Genomic DNA, 22938 nt, shown 5'->3' on the forward strand with positions numbered 1-22938 from the left:
GCAATGACACAAATCATAGAAGCATTTTCAAACAACATGACGAAGTTGCTTTCGACCCACTTCAGAACTGCAGCAGGATTTCTCCCATACGTTGCTTTCGACACACTTGATTGTGTCACACAGCAGGACTGCAGGACAGGTAGAGCAGGTGAGGAGGTGTCAGGTTACACAGGCGGCTCTGTGTCTCCACAAAGACTCCAAACACGGTTTATTTACTCCGGAATACATCTCAGTATCACCAGCAAATCTGCAACCTAACCAAAAGGGTAAGTGATTTGTTTCTCAAAAATATATTCATAACCATGTAAAACTGCGGTGTAGATAGTAATCTCCTAAAATAAGGCTCAAATAGGACAGGTGTGGCACCTGAGGTGACCGCGGGTGTGTGCGCAGGGTGAAATGTGTTTGAAAGTTCAATCACATTTAGTCTTTTTTACATAAAAAAAAAAACTTTGTTTGGCAAATATGGCAATAAAATGTGTAATTGGAATATACAAAGGAATGAAAAGTGTATAAACGTCAAAAAGATTAAGTTAAAAAGCTATGTCTCTCTAAAGGTTTCAATAAGTGAAATTCAAACTTGAAAAGCCAAGTCAGTCCTGAAGAAAACACACTTTAGGACTGGAAACTGCTTCTTTACAATAAACCTCAAACCATTTAAAAGTTCTGTTTCATTTTTAAATGGTGCCATTGTGGGATGAGCAGCAGTAGAATATGATTTGTGACCATGAAAATTTTACCAAATCTGTTCTGCAGATGTTGCAGTGCTTTATTTCCCGTTTTCTTTTTGTTAGTTTGACAGATTGTAAGCAAAATGTATTGGTAATGAATTACCCATTAGTTAACAAGAGTATCATATTATGGAAAAAAACATGATGCAGCCACAAAAGCCTGCTATCTTCTCCTCATAGTGGCCGCCAGCCTGCTCACACAATGCTGTGGAATGGCTTTCCATTTTTTAATCAGCATTTGTCATTCATCCCACAAATGTATATTAAGTACATTTTTATATAAATAAAATTAAAATGGAAATAACCATTCTTTCCGACGATATAACATAATGTTAAAAAGAACTGTTGGTGGAGAAATAATCTGCTAAACACTGATTTGTTGTGGTTGTCTTTTTCAAGTCTAATTTTAATGAGTCCAAGCAAAAGCTGACATCAAAGCATGTGATATTTCCCAGATACGACCTGCTTGTCTTTTTTCTTTACAGTGCAGCTATGGCACCAAAGTATGAGGGTCTGTCCCACTGCAAGCTGGCTCTTGTGTTCGCGGTGCTGATGGATCTACTGGGTGTGATCTCCATGCTGCTGGGGGTCTTCGCCCAGCTCGAGATCCAGGGCCGGGACTTTGGGGATCTGCTGGTGTACACAGGAGCTCTGCTGGTGCTGTTCTCCGTGGGAGGCTGGGTTTTATGGTACAGCGGCAACATTGAGGGTTTGACCTCCAAGAAGGAGTTGGGTGGCACCGTGGGTGGAGCTGTGGATCGACTCGCTCGCTCTCTGAGTCGGAGGATACGGCTCCCCAGGACTCGCAGCAGTCCAACATAGGAGGTGGACGTTAGGGATACCAAAGTTTGAAGGACTGACAGACTTGTGTTGCTTACAGAGTTGTGCTCAAGTTGGAAGGGGGCCAATCTGCCCGAGGCAAAGGAGTGTCACCCTCAGTGGAAACACCTCATTGACACGAAAGCCCTGATTTCGTATTACTGAAAGAATTTGTGTACTCTGTTCAGTTTTGTATGTAAACAAAGACAAAATTGAGGATTAAACAGATCGTCATATCACATCATTTAGTGATTTCCTCTGGGCATTTGTGTGTGTGTTTTTTGCTCTACTGCTACAAAAGATTATGACACTACTCAAATAAAAACTACAACACTTTAATGACATTCATCAAATTTGCAAAAAGTTGAGTCAGACAAAAGTCTCAAAATCAAATGAGATGATCACATGATCACAGATGTATAAGTGCACAAAAATACTGCATAGAATACATGGGATCAATGTCTCTCCCTCATGTTGCTGTCAAACTTAAGCATGAACCAAAATAATACACTAATTTCATGTCTTCCTTCAGAAGTCATGAATCAAAATGATTGAGAAAATAAATATTTTATACAACACCTACTTAAATCTTTGATTTAGGAGAGGAGATGTGAAGACACATTCATAACGTGCTGGTATTCGTAGTTTCACCACATGCAACGTGAAGGGCGATAGTTTGAGTTAACACTCATGGGTGAAGAATCACAACAGATGTTTAACAATCTCAATGCAACCTCAGGAGATAAAGTGCCTGATTGTCTTTATGTGTGCAGAAAATCCAGAAGCCTGATTCCACTTTATGACAAAGCAGCAGAAACTGCAGCCAAATAAAATGTTACCGTCACATCATGAAATGTCAGAGCTCAGGCTTCTCAAAAAGAAATATAAAAAAAGAGATATGTTTGAATTATTGTTTTTCTTCCAGTGCTATGGTCGACATGGCTTTCACGCAACCAGGTACTACTGATCGATCATACAGAATTGATATAAAATCAAAGGCACACAGAAAGGCACCATTATCCAGTAAAGATGGGAGATGTCCAAAACTATGAGGTAAACAAGTGTGAAGTTATATCAATCACATTTAAAAAGGTGCTGCCATATTGAGACGTGGCCTCGTTTAGTTCCATGAACGCACCATTTACAATGGTGTGGCTCCGTCGTGATCTGGTCTTAATGCTCTGACCGATGGAGCGAACAATGTCAGAGTGCAGGACTGGGAACGGAGGAAGCTGGAATCTGCCAAATGATCATGTGACTGCGTTCAGACCGCTGTGGCGAGGCTTGAGACGTCTCAGACGATTCATCACCTGCATCATCGCCTGGAAAAGTGAACAGCTGAGTGAGAATTTACTCCTGATTTCTCAATGAATTATAAGATCTAATTCTTAAAGGCTGTTAGAATCCTTTCACAATAAAAAGCACAAGGCAGTCATTTTTGCACCTATTATTTTAAGTTTCAAAAATGTTTTTCTAAAGCCCCAGGGCACCAGGAAACCAGTTCATAAGGGGGAGCAATGAAATAGTTTCAGTACAAAGAACATGGCTATCATCTTCTAGTACCATAACTTAAAGTGTAAGTGAAAAGTTGTCTGTGAGTTTTACAGTAATCTTTACTGAAGTAAATTATTCTTGTATAATTTCCGGCGAAATACATATTACCGTGGTTTAAATCTATTTTATGACGTGAACTGGAAAACTGTAAAAACCGAGGCAGAAGCGTTCCAGTGAACACCTCATACTTTCTTTTAAAGAGTTGATCAGTGTATTTTTACATCAGTGAGGAATTTGCCAGTGACCCACCAATTCGGAAGTTGATGTACCCTTCTCCGCCGCTCAGGACCCGCTGAGCTGTAGTGACATGGCTGCTGCCTGGAGAAGTGATCAAGCAACCTGTGAGGGAAAGGTGGGTTCATGAGCAAAAACAACAGACTGGTCCCATTTCGATCTCCTGATCACATTGTCCCGAGTGTAAAAAAGCTAAAGAATACATTATTGATGCTAATAGAGTTTGTGAAAATACTTGAGTAAAATCTAAGGGACTATTACCAGATGCAGCAATGATGAATCTGACAGACTGCCGATGCCCATGGTAGCACAGCTGGGCTGATGCAGTGTTGGAATACGGGATGGAAACGGCTTCTGAAGCTGAAAGCAGTTATTCATCATTATTAGTATTATTAGAGCTCGTCTTTCACGACTTAATCAGGTCCAGACTTAATCAATCTGATTAAAAACTTACTTATGGATAAGGGGATGGAGAAAACGGCACCACCTCCTGTGCCAATCCACAGACGACCAGAGATGATGGCGAGTGAAGAGATCTGGAGAGGCGAGAGCGTGAGGAAAGGCTGACCTGCACGAGAGAAAAGTGTGTTAGTTCAGTACTGATCATATGAAACAAAGTTATAATTCAGCATACCAGGAGCAAGAACTGACTCAAGCCCACAGCTTTGCATTAATGACAGAGACAAAAAAAAAAAAGAAAAGAAAAAAAAAGTTGTTTTTTTTTTTTACCTAATGTTTTGGTGATCAAAGCCATGAAATCTACTTCCTGTAGCGGCCGTCCTGAGGACCAATCAAACAGCCTGAGCATGTGATCGAGCCGGCAGGCCGTCCAAACGCCGCTTCCACCAGCACACAGGAAACGGACCTGCTGCTCGCTGCGCTCAGACACCGAGAATATTTGCTGTGGTGTGAGGAAAAAGCATCATGACGCTTAATCAAACGACAGATTGCACATTAGTCACAATTAATAAAATGTAGGTTACCTCCTCCGCTTCTTACCTCCACTTTCTTGTTATTAAGGTCAACCACATGGACTTTGTTCCAGTATCCCACCCACAGACAGTCGCCTTTGGCAAGGCAGCAGCGAATGGGCTGCACGGGGTTTGATCCAACAGGCACTGCTGAGTGTGACTGCAGGTTCCAGCCACCTGTCGATCACAGTGTTTTATTTTCACTCTCACGAAACATCAGTCAACCAAAGAAAATCGAGAATTCCAGAATTATTATATTACCTGAACCGTGAGAGAAAAAGGCCAACGTGCCGTCAGCCAAACCGGCTACGACTTGACCCTGTGTATACCTGCAAGATGTTGATCAATAGAAATGGATTATTTTCTTTTTGTGACAAAAAGACAACGTGAAAACTTTGTTTCAGATTTTACTCTATTCCCAGCTTGCATTATATACCTTTCAGATATGGTTTTAACTTGATCACGTTTATAATTTTGTATTGACAATGTCTTCTGTATTTATGGTAAGATCAAACTGAGGTTTGATGTGATGTTGTTATGATACAGAACACTCTATGTTTAAAATTGGAACACACACCGCAAAGCGAACTCACGTGAGTGAATGAACGGCCTCCGACAGCGAAACAGACTGCAGACAGCGTCTCCTGTCAGCAGAGGCCGGATGTATCTGGAGACTGTAAAAGGCAAAAGGAAGGCAGGGTGGGAGACAGACAGAGTGTGACAGACTGTCGACCGAAGAGCCTCCATATTCCTGAGCTGTCATTTACTGAGGCGAGCTGCTGATTCAGCTGGCACTACCTTCCTTCCTGAGTCCCGATCCACACAGTTCCTGAACTGCCACCTGACAAAACAACAGCAAAATGACTGTAAGAGGAACAGCTGAGTGAGCAGTTTGATTTCCAAGAGTTTCCAGTAAGATGGTGAGGTTTTACTGAATAATCTGATTATAGAATACATCAATCAAGCGGTTGGTAGGCAGCCTGCTGCCGCCTGCTGTGCCGGCACTGACCTATGGGAGGCACGGCACAGATGCAGAGCGCCGGCGCTGTGGGAGGGAGGCTGAACTGATCCAGGACGGTATTGGAGCGAGCCGGATCAATCACCGTAACGTCACTGCAGGAGGCAGGGCCGGAAACCACCCACACAGTGCACTGGCAGGGGAGGACAGGCACAGAGTTTGGGAAGAGCAGCGGCATGACACAACTTGCATTGTGGGAGAAGTCGCGGGGAGGTGATCATAATTAGAGAACAACTGCGATGTGAGCGGGATAATGAAAGACTCACGGTGGCTTCTCCTGAGATCTCTGGTGTGACTGCAACTGCGCAGTTCAGCTGAGGAGGCAACGTATGAGGCATAATTATAAACAAACTGTTGAACTGTGAGCGCAAGATAGAAAATACATGGGAATGATATTTGCACCTGAATACGGTAGTTTCACCTCATACCATTTTATTAAGAAAAAAAAACACCAAGCTGCTTTTGGCAGCAATTTTCAATGAGAATAAAGAAACTGAAGCTTTCGTGGCTGTTACCAGACGACCAATATGTTGGGCAGAAACAGTGTCGTCAGACTTACCTTGGCAGTGGAGTCTCTTTGGTCCAAAAGTCTGAGCTGCACGAGTTCAGGCACATCTTTGGGCTCCGGTACAGATTCATTAGACTCCTACAACAAAGATACTTAATCACCAGTATGTTCAGGTTTATTTCAGGCCTGAATTGTGAAATTGCACAATATAAGGTTGATGGTGCAATGGCAGACCACTTTTTATTTTCCAGTTTCCTCATTTATTTGCACCCATTGAAGTGCTGTGGTACCTGAGTGTTTGCCAGTGGCACGCTCCAGCCGTGCAGCTGCCGCTTTCCCATTGTTCCCCAAATCTGGGAGCGGATTTCTCTGTAGATTTCTCTCCTCCTGACACGTGGTGAGAGAGCAGCAGGAGAGGAGGATCTACAGAAAATGCTTCTGCTGTTTAACGGCGGGATAATTTGTGTTCTTCTTGATTTTTTGAAGAGTTTAATCACACAGTAAAGCAAAACTGAGCCCCATCAGCAAAGAAATATTGAAAACGATTGTTTACTCTGGCTTAAATCAGGGGCTGAAAATGCTGTATCAGATCATGTTTAAATCATTTACCGATTTACTTTCAAAAAGTTCATTTATTCACTCATATGCATCCAAAGTTTTAAATGCAATAGCAGAAAAATCAAGAAAGAGAAACATTAAAACCAGTAACTTACTCTGTGTGAGTTCGAGTTATGGCCGGGAGTTTTGGAGATGCAACAGGGGAGCGAGAGAATGACGGGGAGGAGGACAGAGCCAGCGCAGAGGTAGATGGAGGGATTAGTGGCACCTTGGTCAAGCCAAACAAACGGTTGAACCTATAATTTGAAGATACAGACACTTATTGACATTTCACACGGTAAACCTGCTGAGTACAGTTTACTACCAACCACACAAATACACACTTCCAGAGTGGTCAGACTTTTATTGACACAGAATATCATTTATCTTCATACAAGTCTCCTAAACTATCATTATGACACAACAGTAGACTGATTTATTCTATGATTTCCAGACAATGAAAATATACACTGAGGCCTGTCACTGTGGTAAAGAAGAAAAAACATCAAGTAAATCAGCTTTTTTCAGTTTATTAAACACAATCTGTTAATTTTGACTGTCAACTTTATCATCGTGGATATGACAGTTTGATTGTGGTGAGTGATTTTTGATTTTCACAAAAAGGTTAAAACAAAGTTGAAATCACACATGGCATGAGGATATGTTGGATGTTTAAATAGGAAACATTATTGTTCACAATATTTTAACTTTTTATCTGCAACTATCATGCCCTTTGCCTTCTGGTAAAGCCCTCCAGACTTCCCCAGGCGGGAACCTGATGTTTCCCTGTCCTACCGTGCTGGAGGATTAGAATCCATCACCCTCTAATTACATGACATTGCATGACAGCCTCACGCATCCTCAATACATCGCAGCCAAGTTAGAGGAACCAGACACGAGTTACTGTACCCACATCCACGTTAACCTTGTTAGCAATTACGGGAGAATTAACTTCATCAACATTTTCAGAGCGCTGCAGATTGAAATGACAAACATGCTGTTTCAGAATAAGCAGAGAAAATATGAAAAGCTGTACCTTCTCCAAACACTGGACCGTTTATCATCAGTTAACCTCTCCTCCTTTGTTGCTCTGTGAAGACATTAAAAGCACCGCAGGAAGTCAAAAGGTAAAAATCAGTTGGAACACTAAAAAAAAACTTTTTTCTAGACAACACACACACACACACACACACGCGCTTATCCAAGGGCAAAGTTACCTGAGTGTCTGACTGTGTCTGACGGCCTCCTGCAGCTCAAACAGACGCTGCTTGTACTGGTTCTTCTCCATGACAACACGAGCCATTTCAGAGCGAGAGAAGTGACGCATGGACGCGGGCAGAGAGGCCTGCATGGGGGAAATAGATTCATCTTAATGGAGCCAGTTTAACACACCATCATTTACGCTCAGTGGCTCCTGCATTGTAAAAAAAAAAAAAGTTTCATTATAGCAGGACTATGACATTTCTTTTTTCAGCAGCTTACATCAGGATCCTCAGAATGGATGGTTTCCAGCTCTTTACGGAGTCTGTGGAGGACAAAAAACAAAAGACAAACCTTTGGTTAAACTTTCTAAAGGTAAATAGATTTAAAAAAAAAAAAAAAAAAAAAAAAAAAAAGGATGAAATGTCTGCACCTTTTCGTTTCCTCCTCCTTCTCCTTCATTCGGCCTTCTAATCTGGAGACGGTTTCCTGAAGTGTATTCACCTCCAGCTTTAGAGCTGAACGGTCATCAGTGAGCTCCACTACTCGAGATATCAAAGCTTTACGAGCAGCGTCAAGTGATTCGCTGGAAAAAAAACAATAGAAATGCAGCAACAAGAGATTAATTTAGCGCTGAAAAATATCAACTCTAAGAATAACTATTTCTTTATGAAGTTTATGACTAGGTTTGTTACTGAAACAACAAGTGTTTGGGGGCAAACAAAAAAAAAAAACCCTGCATACAGAGGAAACCACAGTTTATCAGCCATGACAAGGTCAGAAATGAAAGCAGGACTCACTTGGTGACTTTCATTTCCTCATACTGAGAAAGAATCTCCTCGAACTGGTCTGTACTGCCTGAACAGAAAGTAGTATTAGAACTGTTTTAATAAGACACACACAAAAGAAACACTGGTAGGGCGGTATACCTGATGATATAAAGTACTCTGCATTAACATTCAGAAAGAAAGAAATTCAGACAAAATGATTCAAATAAAAGAAGGGAACTTCTTATGTCAGTGATGTACTTGCACTTCATGTTTTCAGGATAAAAATAGATTGTGACTATTGGCAGATTATTTTTAGAAACCAAGCCGTTACCCTTCGATATCTGATCACTTACTGCCTGCTACACTGTTAACACGTCACAGGTTTGTGTCTCTCTGTTGGAACAATCTCATCTGAACTCACACAAAGAAAAAAGACTCCTGGGATGTTTCAGTTCTGAATTTTTTTTTTTTTTTTTTTTTTTTTTAAATATATCTCACCACCAATTGCAGTATTTAGGATCTGTGCTCCTCAACCGTTTTTGATACGTAGAAAAATGTACGATGGTTGATATTCAGTTTTTAAAAGTGAGTGTCCACTACCTCTGACATTGGCTCCTCGGTCTACACTCTCCACATAATCCCGACTCAGCTCCGACAGTTCAGAGAAGACAGAGTCGGTGTTGCGGAGTTCCCACTCTATACTGTCCTCTTCCTCCACCTCCACGCCTTCTTCCTCTTTCCTTTCTTCTTCTTCTTTTTGTTTCTCCATCTCCCTCATCTCGTCCTCCCAACTCGTATCCAGCTCCGACTTGTCTTCAGCTTGAGGTATCAGCGGGGAACTGAGGTAACCAGTAAATAAAAACAGATAGTTTAGACTTGTAAGGAATAGAAATTAAAACAAAAAGGTTTGCTGCAGCAAAGTGAACTTTGGTTTGGTCGATGACTCACAAACATTCTAGTGAAAACACAGATTAGTTTATGGATTTGGATGATTACCTTGCATTTGCAGAGCCGTGAAACTGTGCCAGCTCAGGAGTGGAGCTGATGATATCGCTGACAAACTGATTCACGCCGGACTTCACAGAAATGTCAATCGCATTTTCTCTCTGAACTTCTAAATCTTCCAAACAGGGAGGACCAGAGTTTGAGTGGGGTCTTTGAATGATCTAAAGAAATAATGGAAAAACACAAAAACCAGAAAACAACAGAGTTTAAAAGGTCCATATTTGAAGAAATACAGCCAAGTGAGATGCAGACAGGTTTACCTTGTCATTATCGCAGGAGTCTGAGGAGACGTGTATGGATGGAAGGTCACGGTTCTTTAAAAGCATTTGATTCCTAAAGGCAACATGCAGGGTTAGATACTAAAATCACCTGAATATTCAGTTTGTGCCCCTTTAAAGAAATCTTTCATTGTTTTGGCAACATTATCAAACAGTAGCTTGTGATTCGTCGTCAATCCTTACTAACTTTATTTGAAGTGAAAATTGTAGCTAAATGCAAACAAATATTTAAATATAAACTAGACTGTTTTGTTAAATGAGCCATCATTGACTCCTTCAAATAATATGACTAAATAAGAGTGTTTAGCTGTATGCTGCAAGAAATGTCAGAGGAACAAATCTGTAAGAATTGTGTTTTAGTTTGAGAGTTTTATGCTTTCAAGTGTGGAAAAAAATAAATGTGTTGGGCTTGTATAAGCTGTGTGCAAAGCTACATGAAGCCCATTCTGTTTGAATTAGTAGAATATCATCAAATTGTTATTGCATGCTGTGCATTCTATACAGTATTCTTTTTAAAAGGCAAATAAAAATTTCTGATCCAGTCCCACCAGAGAAGCGAGGTCACATTTCACGCAGGGTCTAAAATTGAGATTTAGTGCTTGAAATGTTGCTTGGCTTCATGTGCAATACACGATAGATTAAAATGTGGAATTTAAATAAAATAGTCTTGAAAACAACCTCAATGGAGAATCCCTGTCAGATTCCTTCCTCTTTTCCAAAATTTCCCGGTGAGTGTTAGCCAACTGAAAGAGAAAATGATTCAAAAAAACGTTAAAAACAAAAGGGTGATCAACACTTAAATGTGAGGCGATAAAGCAGCTTGAAAATGGTTCGGCTCTGAAGAGGGATCTGACCTTGTTGTGAGTGAGTCTCAATGTGCTCAGTTCTCGACTTAGATTAGTCTTCTGCTCCTCCAGGGCCACCACTGAAAGTAAACAAGGCGTGTGTGTCCTTCACTGTGAAATCACTTTACCACAGAAAACTGGACGTCTTGCAAGCTGCAGAGATGTTCATCAGCATATTTTCATGATATTGGGAAGACAGGTTGAAAACAAAGGAGGAAATCACCAAGAAGAGGAGAAAGAAGTGAAGACATTTGAAACCTAAAACTTAGACTCAGCCTGTGTCCACTCACACTGATCAGCCTGCTCTCGGGCTTTGTTCTCCAGCTCTCGAGCTCGACGGTCCCGCTCCTTTTCCCTCACCCTCATGGCTCTCCTCTCCTGTTCAATCTGGTCATCCAACTCCAGGTACCTCTAAAGAAAGCAAAACTAAGCAACATGAGATGAATGTTTCTGATACACCCCGCGCTGCTCTCGGTGCTTCATCACCTCACCTCCTGACTTTCTTTTCTTAGCGCTCGCTCTGCCTGGTATCTCTCGAGCAGCGCTTCTCGTTCGGTTTTCTCCTTCTCCGCTTCCTCCTCCCGGTCTCTCAGCTGAGCTTTACAGTTGGCCAGACCCTCCAGGACCCACACAAATATAGGGACCAGTGACTCCACCACACCTTCACCATGGGTTTCGATAACAGTCTGCGACATTGTAAAGGAGCACAGAGCAAAGTCAAAGTCATGTGTGACTCGTGTGACCAGAAGCCTATCAGCATAGTAGATCGTGTGCAGGGACAGCAGGAATGCCTCACCTGCAGCTCTGAGTAGAGTTTCCCTGCCTCCTCGCTCACAATGTTTGGGTCCAGCTCCACCTCCCCCGTCCCACACAGCACTCTCTCGCTGTACTCCATTAGACGATTATTTTGATCCGTTACATTAACTGTGAAGCAATCGACTCCAATCAACACCTGCAGCAAATGGTTTCTCAATTCTGTGAACCAACTTCCTCATTAACTAATACAACTAGTTTAACTAGCTTTCTAACATTTCTGCCAACAGCAGCACCACCCATCCTCCATAGCTTCAAGCTACATTTGTATGTGATATGTGCAGCATCCTCAGAAACACGGCGATCGTTCAGCTGCTTCTGGACTGTCAAGCTGTTCTGATGTCTGGAGGTGTTTTAGAGTCCATCCTGTAGAAAAAGGAGGAAAGCCAAGATGACACATAATGCAAAAACTCTAAAGTTTGTCACTGAACACTTTATTTACCCACGAATTACCACAGCTAGTTAGCCGGTTAAACACGAGATTGTGGAGATATTTGCTAACCAGCAAGTACACAAAAAAGGCCATACAGAACCTAAACCAATGTCTTGTGAAGAGGATGAAATCGACAGTGTAATGGTTGCTTATATGCCAGTAAGTTGTTTTACTCAGGCTTACATTCAAATGTAAACATGTGGAGTAGATTATATTCAGTCATGCATTCGTGCCTGAATGGATTTCCATGGAAAGCCACTTAGAAAACAAGTTTATTCAACTCACAGAGAACTCTGGTTTTGTATCAGTCCTGAGGGGCCGAGTACACTTCTGCCAATGTTTTTGATAAACTGCTCACCATTCAGATAACTTTACAGGAAACTGATTATAGCAAACACTGATTGTTTTGGAAAAGTGTAAATTGTTTAGCGTGATTGTTAACGGAATGCGTATAAAGCAAGAAACCTGAGATAGCATATTTTCATATAGCATCAATAAAAAATTCACCAATCGATCAGTTCTTGTCATTCTTATCAGATACAAAATGTGAAAGTAACTACAACAGATAAAGCAGAAGGAAAAAAACAACTTTATGGCTCTTATTTCACTGTTTAGAAAACAACAATGTCTTCCATAAGGGAAAACATAGTTTTGACATTACTATTTGGTTGGATGTCAGGGAGTTTGAGCACATTTTACAGTTTTGTCTACAAAGAAAAACGCAGTGAGGCTTCATATTGGTTATATTTAAGTGTCCCTAGCTTTAATCGTTTCATGTAGCGTCTCTAATGAAGGTTGTGCAATGAGAGGAGAACCAAATCAGCTGCAGCTGTGAGGGAAGCGTTCAGCGCTCCGAACTGCTCAAACGAATTCGAAACAACAATGTTGAGCGCACAAACGTGACACCGGCGGACTTCAAATGTCAGTACTTCTCCTAATCAGGCTTCTCTGTTGGTTCAGAAGCAGAAGAAGACACGCCGGTGAAACCGCCCGGTTGAACTGACATACTGTATAAATAAGTAACGTGACGGACAGTGGACACCTTGAGAGACGTCGCTGCGGCAGCCAGTGTACAAACTTGTGACTCGGTCAAAAAAACAAGCCGCGTGGACAAATAACTCCAGGTTCAGATCATAAAACTCACCTCCATGTCGGACGTCTTGATTATTTTCATTTCACTTTGCCCAAAACACTGAAATTCCCGCTGTCTTTTCTGCTGAGAAGAGATCAATTACACATAAGCGAGTTTAAAGACGGGGGCGTGGTTTGATTTTGACGTATGCAGACATGTCCCGCGTTTGGCCAATCAGAGCGCGAGAATTGTTCACAGTATCCAATGGGCGGTGAGAGGAGGCGGGACTTCAGCAGTTTGTTTTCAGACGGAGGAAAAAAAAGTTTCCTGAAACTTGAACGATGACACGTGACCCTAGAGTCTGTCAGGTGATCTGACTCAAATCCGATACCTGTGTGGAAATACCTGCGGAAATTCCTGAGAGCGAAATGCCGAGCCGGCTGCCGTCCCCACCCAAGACCAGCAGATTACAGTTATTCCTAATGTATAGTTAATAGTTTGAATTGGGGCATATTGTGACAAAAAACAATTAAAATGAAATCAAATCACAATGAAATTACATTGGATGACCAAACTTTCTTTCAGTAATTTACACCATGGAAATGAAACAGCTGTCAGTGAAAGCTAAGCTCATTGTCATACAGGTTTCTACAACTGCTGATCTATGAACTACTTAATAACAAGAAACGTCAAATGCAAGTATAAATTCATGTTCTCAACAATACTCATAGGTTTACTTAATTTTCAAGCAGGAATAAATGTATTCATTCATTCAAAAAAAGCCCATTTGATTGTGATGCCAAAAGGAGCTATTCAGTTCACTTTTGTATTGAATATCAAAATTAAAAATACATATTTTTTAAGACTGAAAAAACTGCAAAAAAAAGAATTTTTTTTTCTGTAAAATAGGAATTATCTGCTTAAAGGATAGACGTACTTGCCTAAATAATTACTTGAGACGGTAATATTTTCTACTTGCACACCAGGATGAAGTTTGTATTTCCTCCAGCAGATGGCGATAAAAGCTCAACTGTCTCCTCTCTTTTTATCCATTAATTGTATTTCTGTTGTGTTCACACAGGAGTCCGAAAATGTCAGCCCCATCCTGCTTCTGTGGTCATATCTAACAGCCTTCTTTAAACCTCGACCTGGTAAGAGCTTCTTCGCCTCAGCTACATTGTCCCTGAAACTAACTGAAAAGCCAAATTACAAAGTTCAAGTCAAGGCTGAGCTCACACTAATTTGTCTTTTAGGTTATTTGTCCCTAGACCTTCAGCTGCATTCTTATAATTATAAGCTTCACAATAAATCACAATTTTTGAGTTATGTTAGAACATGTTCTAATCTGTGGCACCATGGTGAGTTTTTATTAAAACATTGGTTTTAGTTCAAAGTTAGCCTAGAAACAGTTGTGAACCCGTGTAAAGAAAGTCTTTTAACTCATTGCAGACCTGCTCCATAAGCTGATGGGCTGTAAAGCATCTGGCTGGAGGGCTAAAGTCAGCCGAGGAGGATTCAATCTGGCCCACGGGATGATTTACAAAAAAAAAAAAAAAAAAAACGATTAAAAAAAAAACTTCTGTAGGCTATGTGGTTTGTCCACTGGGGGTTGCACTGCTTACTTAAGTGTAGAATTTATAAAGGTACACTGAGAGCCTAAAACTGAAGTGAAAGTACTGCCAATGTAAAGCACCTAGTATGCATTACCGATACTATTATATCACTTTTATCATGGAACACAAACATATTCACTATTTTCCAACACAGCAAGATAGCTGTGGGTTCAAATGAGCATTTCTGTGTAGCTATAGTTCGCCTGTTCTCCCCGTGTTTGTGTTCCATAGTCCAAACACACACACACACGAGGTAAAGTGGTGACCCTAAACTACCCCTAGGTGCAAGTGTGTGTCTTTGTGTGCAGGTTGGGTTGTCTGTCTCTGTGTTTTGCCCTCCCCCATAGCTTGGGATTTGTCACAGTACAACAAATAAAACACACACCAAGGCAGGATGCTCATATATATTGTGTAAATATTGATGAAACTGATTTTTTTAACTATATTCATCAAGTGTACTGATTTTATTTTTGAAATTCAGAAACACTGGAAAGAAAAAAAAGAAAAAAGTGCAGCAAGACTTGTATAAAAGTGGTTGTTACATGAAAAAAAACAAGAGGAGTGAATCAGTTTAGTCATTTCGTTCAGACTGAAGGAAATGACACAGAAATAAGATATCCCCCCGATATCTGACCCGGTGTTGTTTACAGTCTTTACAGGATTTTTTATTCAAGGCTTTTTTATACAGTGACTTTTTTGATCACCCTCCCACTCTCCACAAGCACTTCTTTTCCATCCTCTCTCTCTTGTCTTGTGATCGCTCTCCTTTTTTTCGTCAGGAGGTAAAACGCCGACACGCTTCCCACCACCACAAAGCTGAGCGCCAGAATCACCAGTCCCAGTCCCAGCAGGTGAGACGTGCCTCCTCTGGAGTGGTTCAGCTGGTCCCACAGTCCCACCGCCACGCAGCTGAAGCCGATGAGGGTTCCCCAAAAGCCGAAGGCCAACATGCAGGATCCACACGACAGTTCCACACCCCCCGTCACCACCGTGATGCCCGCCACGGACACAACTCCGTCTGGCAGGGTCACCGTCTCAGATTTGGGGTTGTAGGTGACTGTAGAGGGAACTTCTGCCAGAGCCGAAGGATTGAGGGTCTCCATCTTTGCTGTCGGCTGGTTGATGGCCAAGATTGATCTCACATTCAGCTCCTTCCTCTTCTTCTAAAATATAATACAACATATTATTTTACCATCAGATTTCCATCTCTATTTCTACCATAAAATAAGTTCATAATTTCGAACACATTTACCAGAAATGATAATATCCACATATAGTCATTGTTAATGAAAATAATGGTTTATGGTGGGGACGATGATTGGATTCAAAGCTTGTTTTGCAATTACTGGTCCACTGGTAAGTTGGAACAAATTTAGACTGACACATTAAATAGGATACAAGCCCAAATTGCATTACAATTTAAACATGCATACAGATTCTGTCTATTTTTAGATTTGTCCGTTTAACTTCACCAAGATTAAAGGCTATCTTCGTCAGCTAATTGCCACAACCCCTCACCGGGGACAGAGCTTCCAGTGGTGACACCAGGAGAGTCCTGCCTGACCCCCGTTATGTAAGAGGCCAACCTATTGTCACTATTGCATTAAAAACAACAACAACAACTAAAACTGAAACCTGAAAGTAATTAAACAAGCTTACAATATCCTTGATTTCTTTTCAAGGATATTTCTGTTTGCCTTTCACTGTGAAATGAAAATAATCCTGTTGTTTTTGTACAGTACTTAAAACCTGCACTAATCCAGATGCTTGAGACAACAATGTAACCAAGTCCACAAGTCCAGCTTCATTTTGATGTATTGAAGTCACGTCCAAAAAGAAATAACTTAGCCCATAAAAGGAAGGTGAGTAAATCATGACAAACACTGAAAAATTCAAAAGTTTCGTGTCAGCTTTAATTTTAGTCCCTTGTGTGTGTTTCCCCCTCCCTTGTTAGCCCTTGTGCAGATGTTTAAAGTTTCTGGGTCTTCCCCTGAAATTCACACATGCACCGAAATGTTTTATGGCTGTTCAATCGGCTACAGAAAACTTAACTTAAGAGCTGGAGGACTGAAAATAACTTTGTAAACTATTTTATGCTAACTTATATTCTGAATAGAATCAAATGAAGCATGACTTACCTCTGTGTGATATCAGGAGCTTAAATGTCAGCAAAAACAGTCACGTTCAGCAGTGAGGCTGAAAGCTTTGAGGTGCTCGGTTTGTCCCTGCACAGCGGGAACTGACGCCCAAGTCTCTTGCTCAAAAGCATGAACCACTTGAGGCCCCACAACATGGTGGCGGCAGCCATCAAGATTGTTGCAATAGTTTGTTTGTTCCTTTCTTTCCTTGTGTTCAGTAGGAAGCTCTCGTCTGTCATTACGCCTCATTATGACCCATTAACAGATATTTATCTGGAAACAACTCCCTTCCTTCTTTCCTCCTGCCTTCAGTCTTAAGATTCGAGTTGTGTCCCACCAAGGCATTGTCTGGGCTGAGAATGGGTTTTTCCTTTTTATTTTCTTTTTAAAAACATTGTCCCTGTTCAACAGTCCTGTTATTGTGTCACTGGAGGATACGTGTTTTTCTGTCAGGGCTCTGATGTCTGAAACTTTGATGTGGACTGATCGGCTTCATGATGAATGACTGGGAACTTTAGAAGTGGCTTGTCAAAAAAAAAAACTATTATTGCACACTCACCAACATACTTGTACTTGGGAAATTTGAACTGCAGGGTCTTTTTAAGGGTCCTTCAGGGGTCAATTTTTAACTAAAACTTTTGAAAGTCAACAAAGAAAAGAAAAACATAAGACAAAAAGCATATTCCATGGTATATATACAGTATTAAGAGATACCTAAATCAGATTTCTGTTGGAGGATATAAAGTCATGTTAACACATTTCATTCAATACTACTTTCCTCTAAGGACTTTTCTTTTTGCTCAACATGCCTCCCGTGTGTCCATCGTCATATTTTCTATAAGAACCAAACTGTTACATTTTCTCTTATTTTGTCAGAACTTATAATTGAAATTATCAATTTGATGATCTTGTTCTCTCATTAAGAGTAAGAGATGTCATGCCAAAAATTAACCGTATCACTCGCCCAATAACAGATTAACACAGATTACAGGTTCGAAGCACTTTAACTGGAATCCAGAGTCTCTGTTTTCACACTGACTCACTATTTACAGGCAATGGCATCATGAGCTTTCTTGTATTGACACTTGACCTGTTGGAAGCTGTGAGCGCTGACGTTGTGCAGGATAACACTTGGCCACAGATCAAGTGTGATACAGTCTATTAATACTGTATAAAGCTCCAGAGTCAACTGGGATTTTGCCTATTGGCCTAATTGTAGGTATTTTTAGATCTGTTATCTTCTGCCTCAAGGGAACTTTGTCTTGTGTTTATTTTATCAAGTGTTATAGAATACTCCCTGTTAAATACACAATTTATTGTAACAAACATAATTTGGGGGTAAAAACAATTTGTTGCATGCCTTCATCTAATAAATCTACCCCGACAGTCGCTGTAGTAAGTAAGATGTCACACACCCACACGACAGCTATCTCCACCCTCTACACAGGTACACGACCTTTTTAAAAGTAGATGCAAATCCACTTGCTCCAGGTCGAGCAATTAGTCCAGCCAAGGGTACAGTCAGATGTCAGGGATTGCCCCGCCGCAGCGAGGGAGGAGGGCAGGGGGATAATTCTTTCGGCCATCGCAGGATTGAAGATGATGGTAATTGGCTAAGGTCTGGATCGGGTGGGCCGGGGCGGGGCTTCTGTAATCCGATAGATGGACTCAGTGTGTGTTATTATGCAAAAAACAAGTGATAAAATGATAACACTGAAATGTACATGAAGTTCCTCTGGCTGTGATTGCTGTGGTTCATTCTTGTTTAAATTTTTGCTTCTGACGTCCTCATTATGCTTCACCTCGACACTGCATTGAACTGAGGGAATCGGGATGATATTAAAATTAAAGCTGGAGCAAAGCAACAAAAGTGTCATGAAGTGAAGTTGATTTGCTTATAATTGTGCCCCCCCCAACTGATATTAATCAAGATGCAAATATGTAAATATAATGAGATGTGCTCCAGGATTGAGGCGGATAGCTTCCTTTAATAAAAACGAAGGTCGGATGATTAGCGTTTGTGTGTGTGCTAATCAGCGTGTGAGTCAGAGAGCCTTTAAACCCTTTTCAGAAGAAAGAAAATGAAAATGATTAGCCTTTTACTCATTAAAAATGTGAACCCAAATCTTTCTAGTCGAACAAGCCACTTGAGGGAAGAGCCGTTGAAACTGCGGCTCACAAAGTGGCAGGATGCCGAGGGAAGGCCTGCGGTGACACCGATGTGGGGGGCGTAGGTGGAGCTGGAGGAAGGGGGCAAGTGGGCGAGGGCTTTAAACCGCCGAGACAGATGGCAGACTGGAATTACAGGTCAGTGGTCATGTAAACCCATTGAAAGGCCACCACTGAAATAGCCAACGTGCTGCTGGAAAACTTTAAGCTACAGCTTTGAAAACACCCCCACGACCACGTTCACAGAGTTTCCAGGAACACATCTGATCATCTGCAGACAAAATTTGGAGCAGTTACATGATTTTTTTTTAGGAATTCGTTTACACCTCATTGATTTAAAGAATTTATGATCTGAATAAAATGCTCCACAGCTTGATTAATGGAGCATTATCGGGCTGTTAAGACTGACTTCCTGAGTTCAACACTACATGCAGAACTTTTAAAATTTTAGTTTTTTACTGATGTACGAAAGAAATTTCTCTGTCATCGTTGCATGTTACACCTTTCCAAACCCGGTCTAGAAAATAAGGATCCGGGGGTTCACTTTGGTCAAAAGCTCATCCACCTTAAATCCCGCATTAACAGAATTAACTCAGTCATCTCCTGGAGGAGTCTGTCACCCCCTCCCCTCCTTATCCCTCTCGGTCTCTCGGTCCAGACAGACACTCGATTCTCCAGCCATCATCCGTTCACACCACACACAGGTAAGCTTTCCCATCGTTTCCGACCACATTGGCAATGCCAAGCTGATTTAATTTCAACCTGGTTTTAAGTGTATCATGTCTTGTTGTCTCCACAGTCGCTCTGAGGCTTCGGTTTGGCAAAGAGGATTCATTTGGCCAAGAAAAAGCAAGCATCTGAAGAACTCAGGTGGCAAACCTTTGCCAAGGAGTTTGGCAGATTAGTAAGACACTGAAAGTCACAACAATGGGAAATACCAGTAGCGCGATATCGAAGGAGATCCTGGAGGACCTGAAGCTCAGCACCAAGTTTACCGAGACCGAAATCAGCCAGTGGTACGAGAACTTCCAGAAGCAGTGTCCGACGGGGCGGATCACGCCGGAGGAGTTCGAGCAGATCTACACACGCTTCTTCCCCGACAGCGACGCCACCAGCTACGCACGGCATGTGTTCCGCTCCTTCGACACCAACGACGACGGCACGTTGGACTTCAAGGAGTACATCATTGCGCTGCACATGACCTCCACCGGGAAGACCACCCGGAAGCTGGAGTGGGCCTTCTCGCTGTTCGACGTGGACAAGAACGGATACATCAGCAAGGCAGAGGTGACGGAGATCTGCCAGGTGAGGAGGATTCCTGTGGATGTGTGTGTGTGTGTGTGTGTGTGTGTGTGTGTGTGAGTGTGTGAAGCAACAGCGATAAAGGATGAGGCTTTATTTGTGTTTACACTGCTTACATAAAAGAAGCTGGTTTCGATCAATTAAGTGAATTTCCAAACATTTTTGTCTTTCTGTGGCATTTAATTTCCCAGCAGTATTTTCATACTTCTAAATAATTATCTTGTAAATTTTTTTTTGCCAGGTCTATTTTAACTAATCCAACTGAAATAACAGCATGTTTCCAATAAGGCCAATTAAACCGAGTTGTCAACAGCTGGAAGTTGTCCATCCCTCTCATGGTATGCAGGACTCAGTCCTAATTACCAGCTGAATTAGCCAGTCTATTTGAGCCTAAAACGCCTGATAATCTCTGTGATCATAGATTTAGCTCTCGGCCAAAATAGGCCTCTCGACTCCTGAGCAAAGCTACTGCTAAGGCTCATGAGTATCGTCATCGTTGACATTATGCGGCCGTTTTGCACTGTGTACACCGCAACAAGTGCCGTTCTTTATTTACGAGTAAACTGTCGAAACGCAGTCTGGAGGGTTTCCGGTTCCTTATATTTAACTTTACAACAAATGATGTAAAATTGCAAGAGGTTTAAACAGATCAGCTGAGAATCCAGCTGACATTGTAATGGGATTTAAATCCTGGCCAACTGGCCTGAATCCATAAGCGTCTCGTTTTAGACCACAACATAAAATAACTCAATTTAAAGGCCTCCTTTAAGTTAAACAACCTGCAAGACAGAATCATTGGGTCTTTATAACACTTCGTGTTAGGATGTGCTCCATGTATTGATACTACCTCCTTTTTCATCGAACTTTATTGATTAAGTATGACGTGGAGATGTGGGTTTAAAAAAGAAAACAGTTTGGGGAAGCAGATTCAGCTAACCAAACAGTTGAACCTCCGCAGTGAATCACACCGGCAGAGCAGACGGCTGAATCAAGATTGCTTCATTTGAGGATAATTGCCTGCTTTATATTGCTCGCCGTTGTTTTTTAATCACTGACAGCAACTTGAAAACATAATTACCGACAGGTTCACAGTCTGAACTGTGCAGCCCACAACCTCGGAGGGGAAAGATGGAGGGAGAGTCCGGGGAGAAGAGAGATGACATCTTGGCGTTTGGCATGTGGCCTGAGTCTTGGCACTAATCCATGTTAATCTAGGTGTCTTAAATGTGGGAGATGAGTGCTTCCTCTCTAAGTGGGACACACACTTAAAGGCCTGATGAACCTGAAGTGCACAGTCATTTAGTCGTTTACAATCCCATGGATTTTAAGTGGCAGATCAGCTGCCTCGGACAAACCCTGCGCTGGCTGCTCAGTTTGGACACAAGCAGTGAAGTTTGTGTGAATTTATATTTTGATGCTTCAGAACTGTTCTTTAGGGTGAACTTGGCGGGAGGCTCAGTTGGCACGTGAGGGCTGAAGAGTCAGTGCAATCACTAACGATCGTAATCAGGACAAAAGGAAAGTCTTTCTCTTCATGCGAGGCTTGATTTTGCAGCAGATGCTTGATTGTTACACAGATGTTCAAGAAGCCAATTAACTCCAGAGGTCAGCGAGAGTTCCCGTTCCACAAGCCAGCGTGTTCACATTTGCTCATGCCTTGACGTTGATGCAACATTATCACACTTCTCATCTCCGTTCTGCCTCTCAGGCCATTTTTAAGCTGATCCCCAAGGAGGACCAGTGCAAACTAGCAGAGGACGAGAACACACCCGAGAAGAGAGCCAACAAGCTGTGGTCTTACTTCGAAAAGAGAGACAACGGTAAGAAGGATCACACACGCGTGTGTGTGTGTGTGTGTATATGTCGTGTCCCTGCTGTGAACTGTGTGCAAGGGGGAGATAAAGTATAAGCTTTGACTACCTTTCTTCAGCAGATGTTTCGACATCCTCCGGGGAGGATTACATTTTACAATCAGCTGTTTGGCTTAACAATAACACAAGCAATAAATCCACCTGGGGGCACAGGGCACATCCCCCTCTTACGTTTCTTATGTCATGCAAGCTGTAATACGTATGAACCAGCTGTGACTGTTTAACCTGAGGAGACGCCGCCGTCTCTCACACACACTGGAGATAAAACACTATTCGTCCAACTTTCCTACATGAAGTAGTGTCGTCGTCCACCTTTGTGTTTGCCTCGCACCCCTCGCTGGTCATCATCGTTTCTCCCTCTCTTTCTGTCCTGACAGAGCGGCTGGCTGAAGGCGAGTTCATCAAGGGAGTGATTGAAAATGAGAATGCAATGCGTCTTATCCACTATGACCCTGTTAAGCAGTAGCCATGCCTGTTTATCCCATCTTCCTCTCCTTTATCAAACAAATTTCTCTCTTTCAAACACGTTTTTACTCCCCTCTCCTCCCCTCAGCTCCTCCGCTGTGTAAATACTCATCCATGCAGTGTCTTGGTTGGAAATTACTTTTTCAGTCAGTTATTCATGTATGTAATGTTGTGCTCCTCTTTGTGAATGAATTTATATCAGATAGAGGCCAGGTGAAGCTTAACTGTGGTGTAGTGTTTTAAGATGTGTGCAACGAAAAGGAAAATGTATGGAAACAGTTAAAAGAAAAGCTAATCTGGTACGAAAAGTAACCTCGATAAAATTGCTCATCGGGAATTGACTGTGATTGATCTTATTATTGATAAATACTCTACCTAATTAATAGCTCCTCATAGTTGTTTTTTTTTTTTACAGAATCTGAATTGTCCTTACTGCGGTCGTAGCTCAGTAAAGTGTTGTACTCGTCCACTGTACAATAAAGGTTTTCTCATATGTCTGTGGTTTGAAAATCCATTTATTTATCTTTCCCAG

At 41.7% G+C, this 22938-nt stretch overlaps 4 protein-coding genes across 6 annotated transcripts; 2 read left to right on the forward strand and 2 right to left on the reverse strand.

Annotated features, from left to right (window-relative positions):
* Positions 1 to 114: 114 nt before the first annotated feature.
* On the forward strand, positions 115 to 1818 carry LOC115397180 (transmembrane protein 238-like). The gene is made up of 2 exons (XM_030103387.1): positions 115 to 266; positions 1217 to 1818. Exon 2 carries the CDS (start codon positions 1224 to 1226, stop codon positions 1551 to 1553), a length of 330 nt encoding a protein of 109 aa, XP_029959247.1. The 5' UTR covers positions 115 to 266; positions 1217 to 1223; the 3' UTR covers positions 1554 to 1818.
* Positions 1819 to 1871: 53 nt separating this feature from the next.
* LOC115397178 (C-Jun-amino-terminal kinase-interacting protein 4) lies at positions 1872 to 13037 on the reverse strand. Of its 2 annotated transcripts, none has more exons than XM_030103386.1 (28): positions 12921 to 13037; positions 11327 to 11709; positions 11022 to 11216; positions 10821 to 10941; positions 10540 to 10610; positions 10364 to 10428; positions 9668 to 9740; positions 9399 to 9568; positions 9003 to 9241; positions 8433 to 8490; positions 8066 to 8218; positions 7915 to 7957; positions 7650 to 7777; positions 7469 to 7522; positions 6549 to 6689; positions 6126 to 6222; positions 5887 to 5973; positions 5594 to 5641; positions 5319 to 5460; positions 5108 to 5150; positions 4903 to 4983; positions 4571 to 4638; positions 4338 to 4486; positions 4068 to 4239; positions 3793 to 3906; positions 3600 to 3698; positions 3354 to 3443; positions 1872 to 2872 (listed from the first exon to the last, which is right to left on the reverse strand). In XM_030103386.1, the coding sequence occupies exons 2-28, from the start codon at positions 11423 to 11425 to the stop codon at positions 2754 to 2756; spliced, it is 2919 nt and encodes a 972-aa protein (XP_029959246.1). In that variant the 5' UTR covers positions 11426 to 11709; positions 12921 to 13037; the 3' UTR covers positions 1872 to 2753. The 2 variants fall into 2 exon arrangements, with proteins under 2 accessions (XP_029959246.1, XP_029959245.1); XM_030103385.1 differs by having other exon boundaries at positions 6126 to 6258.
* Positions 13038 to 14902: 1865 nt separating this feature from the next.
* LOC115396893 (transmembrane protein 100) lies at positions 14903 to 16774 on the reverse strand. 2 transcript variants are annotated; one of them, XM_030102970.1, is made up of 2 exons: positions 16600 to 16774; positions 14903 to 15621 (listed from the first exon to the last, which is right to left on the reverse strand). In XM_030102970.1, exon 2 carries the CDS (start codon positions 15562 to 15564, stop codon positions 15142 to 15144), a length of 423 nt encoding a protein of 140 aa, XP_029958830.1. In that variant the 5' UTR covers positions 15565 to 15621; positions 16600 to 16774; the 3' UTR covers positions 14903 to 15141. The 2 variants fall into 2 exon arrangements, with proteins under 2 accessions (XP_029958830.1, XP_029958829.1); XM_030102969.1 differs by having other exon boundaries at positions 14903 to 15624; positions 16600 to 16770.
* A 2872-nt stretch (positions 16775 to 19646) lies between these two features.
* rcvrn2 (recoverin 2) lies at positions 19647 to 22803 on the forward strand. Its single transcript, XM_030102968.1, has 3 exons — positions 19647 to 20073; positions 21779 to 21890; positions 22319 to 22803. The coding sequence occupies exons 1-3, from the start codon at positions 19696 to 19698 to the stop codon at positions 22405 to 22407; spliced, it is 579 nt and encodes a 192-aa protein (XP_029958828.1). The 5' UTR covers positions 19647 to 19695; the 3' UTR covers positions 22408 to 22803.
* The last annotated feature ends 135 nt before the right edge of the window (positions 22804 to 22938 follow it).

The sequence above is a fragment of the Salarias fasciatus genome, chromosome 11, assembly GCF_902148845.1.
Source record: "Salarias fasciatus chromosome 11, fSalaFa1.1, whole genome shotgun sequence".
Lineage (NCBI taxonomy): Eukaryota > Metazoa > Chordata > Actinopteri > Blenniiformes > Blenniidae > Salarias > Salarias fasciatus.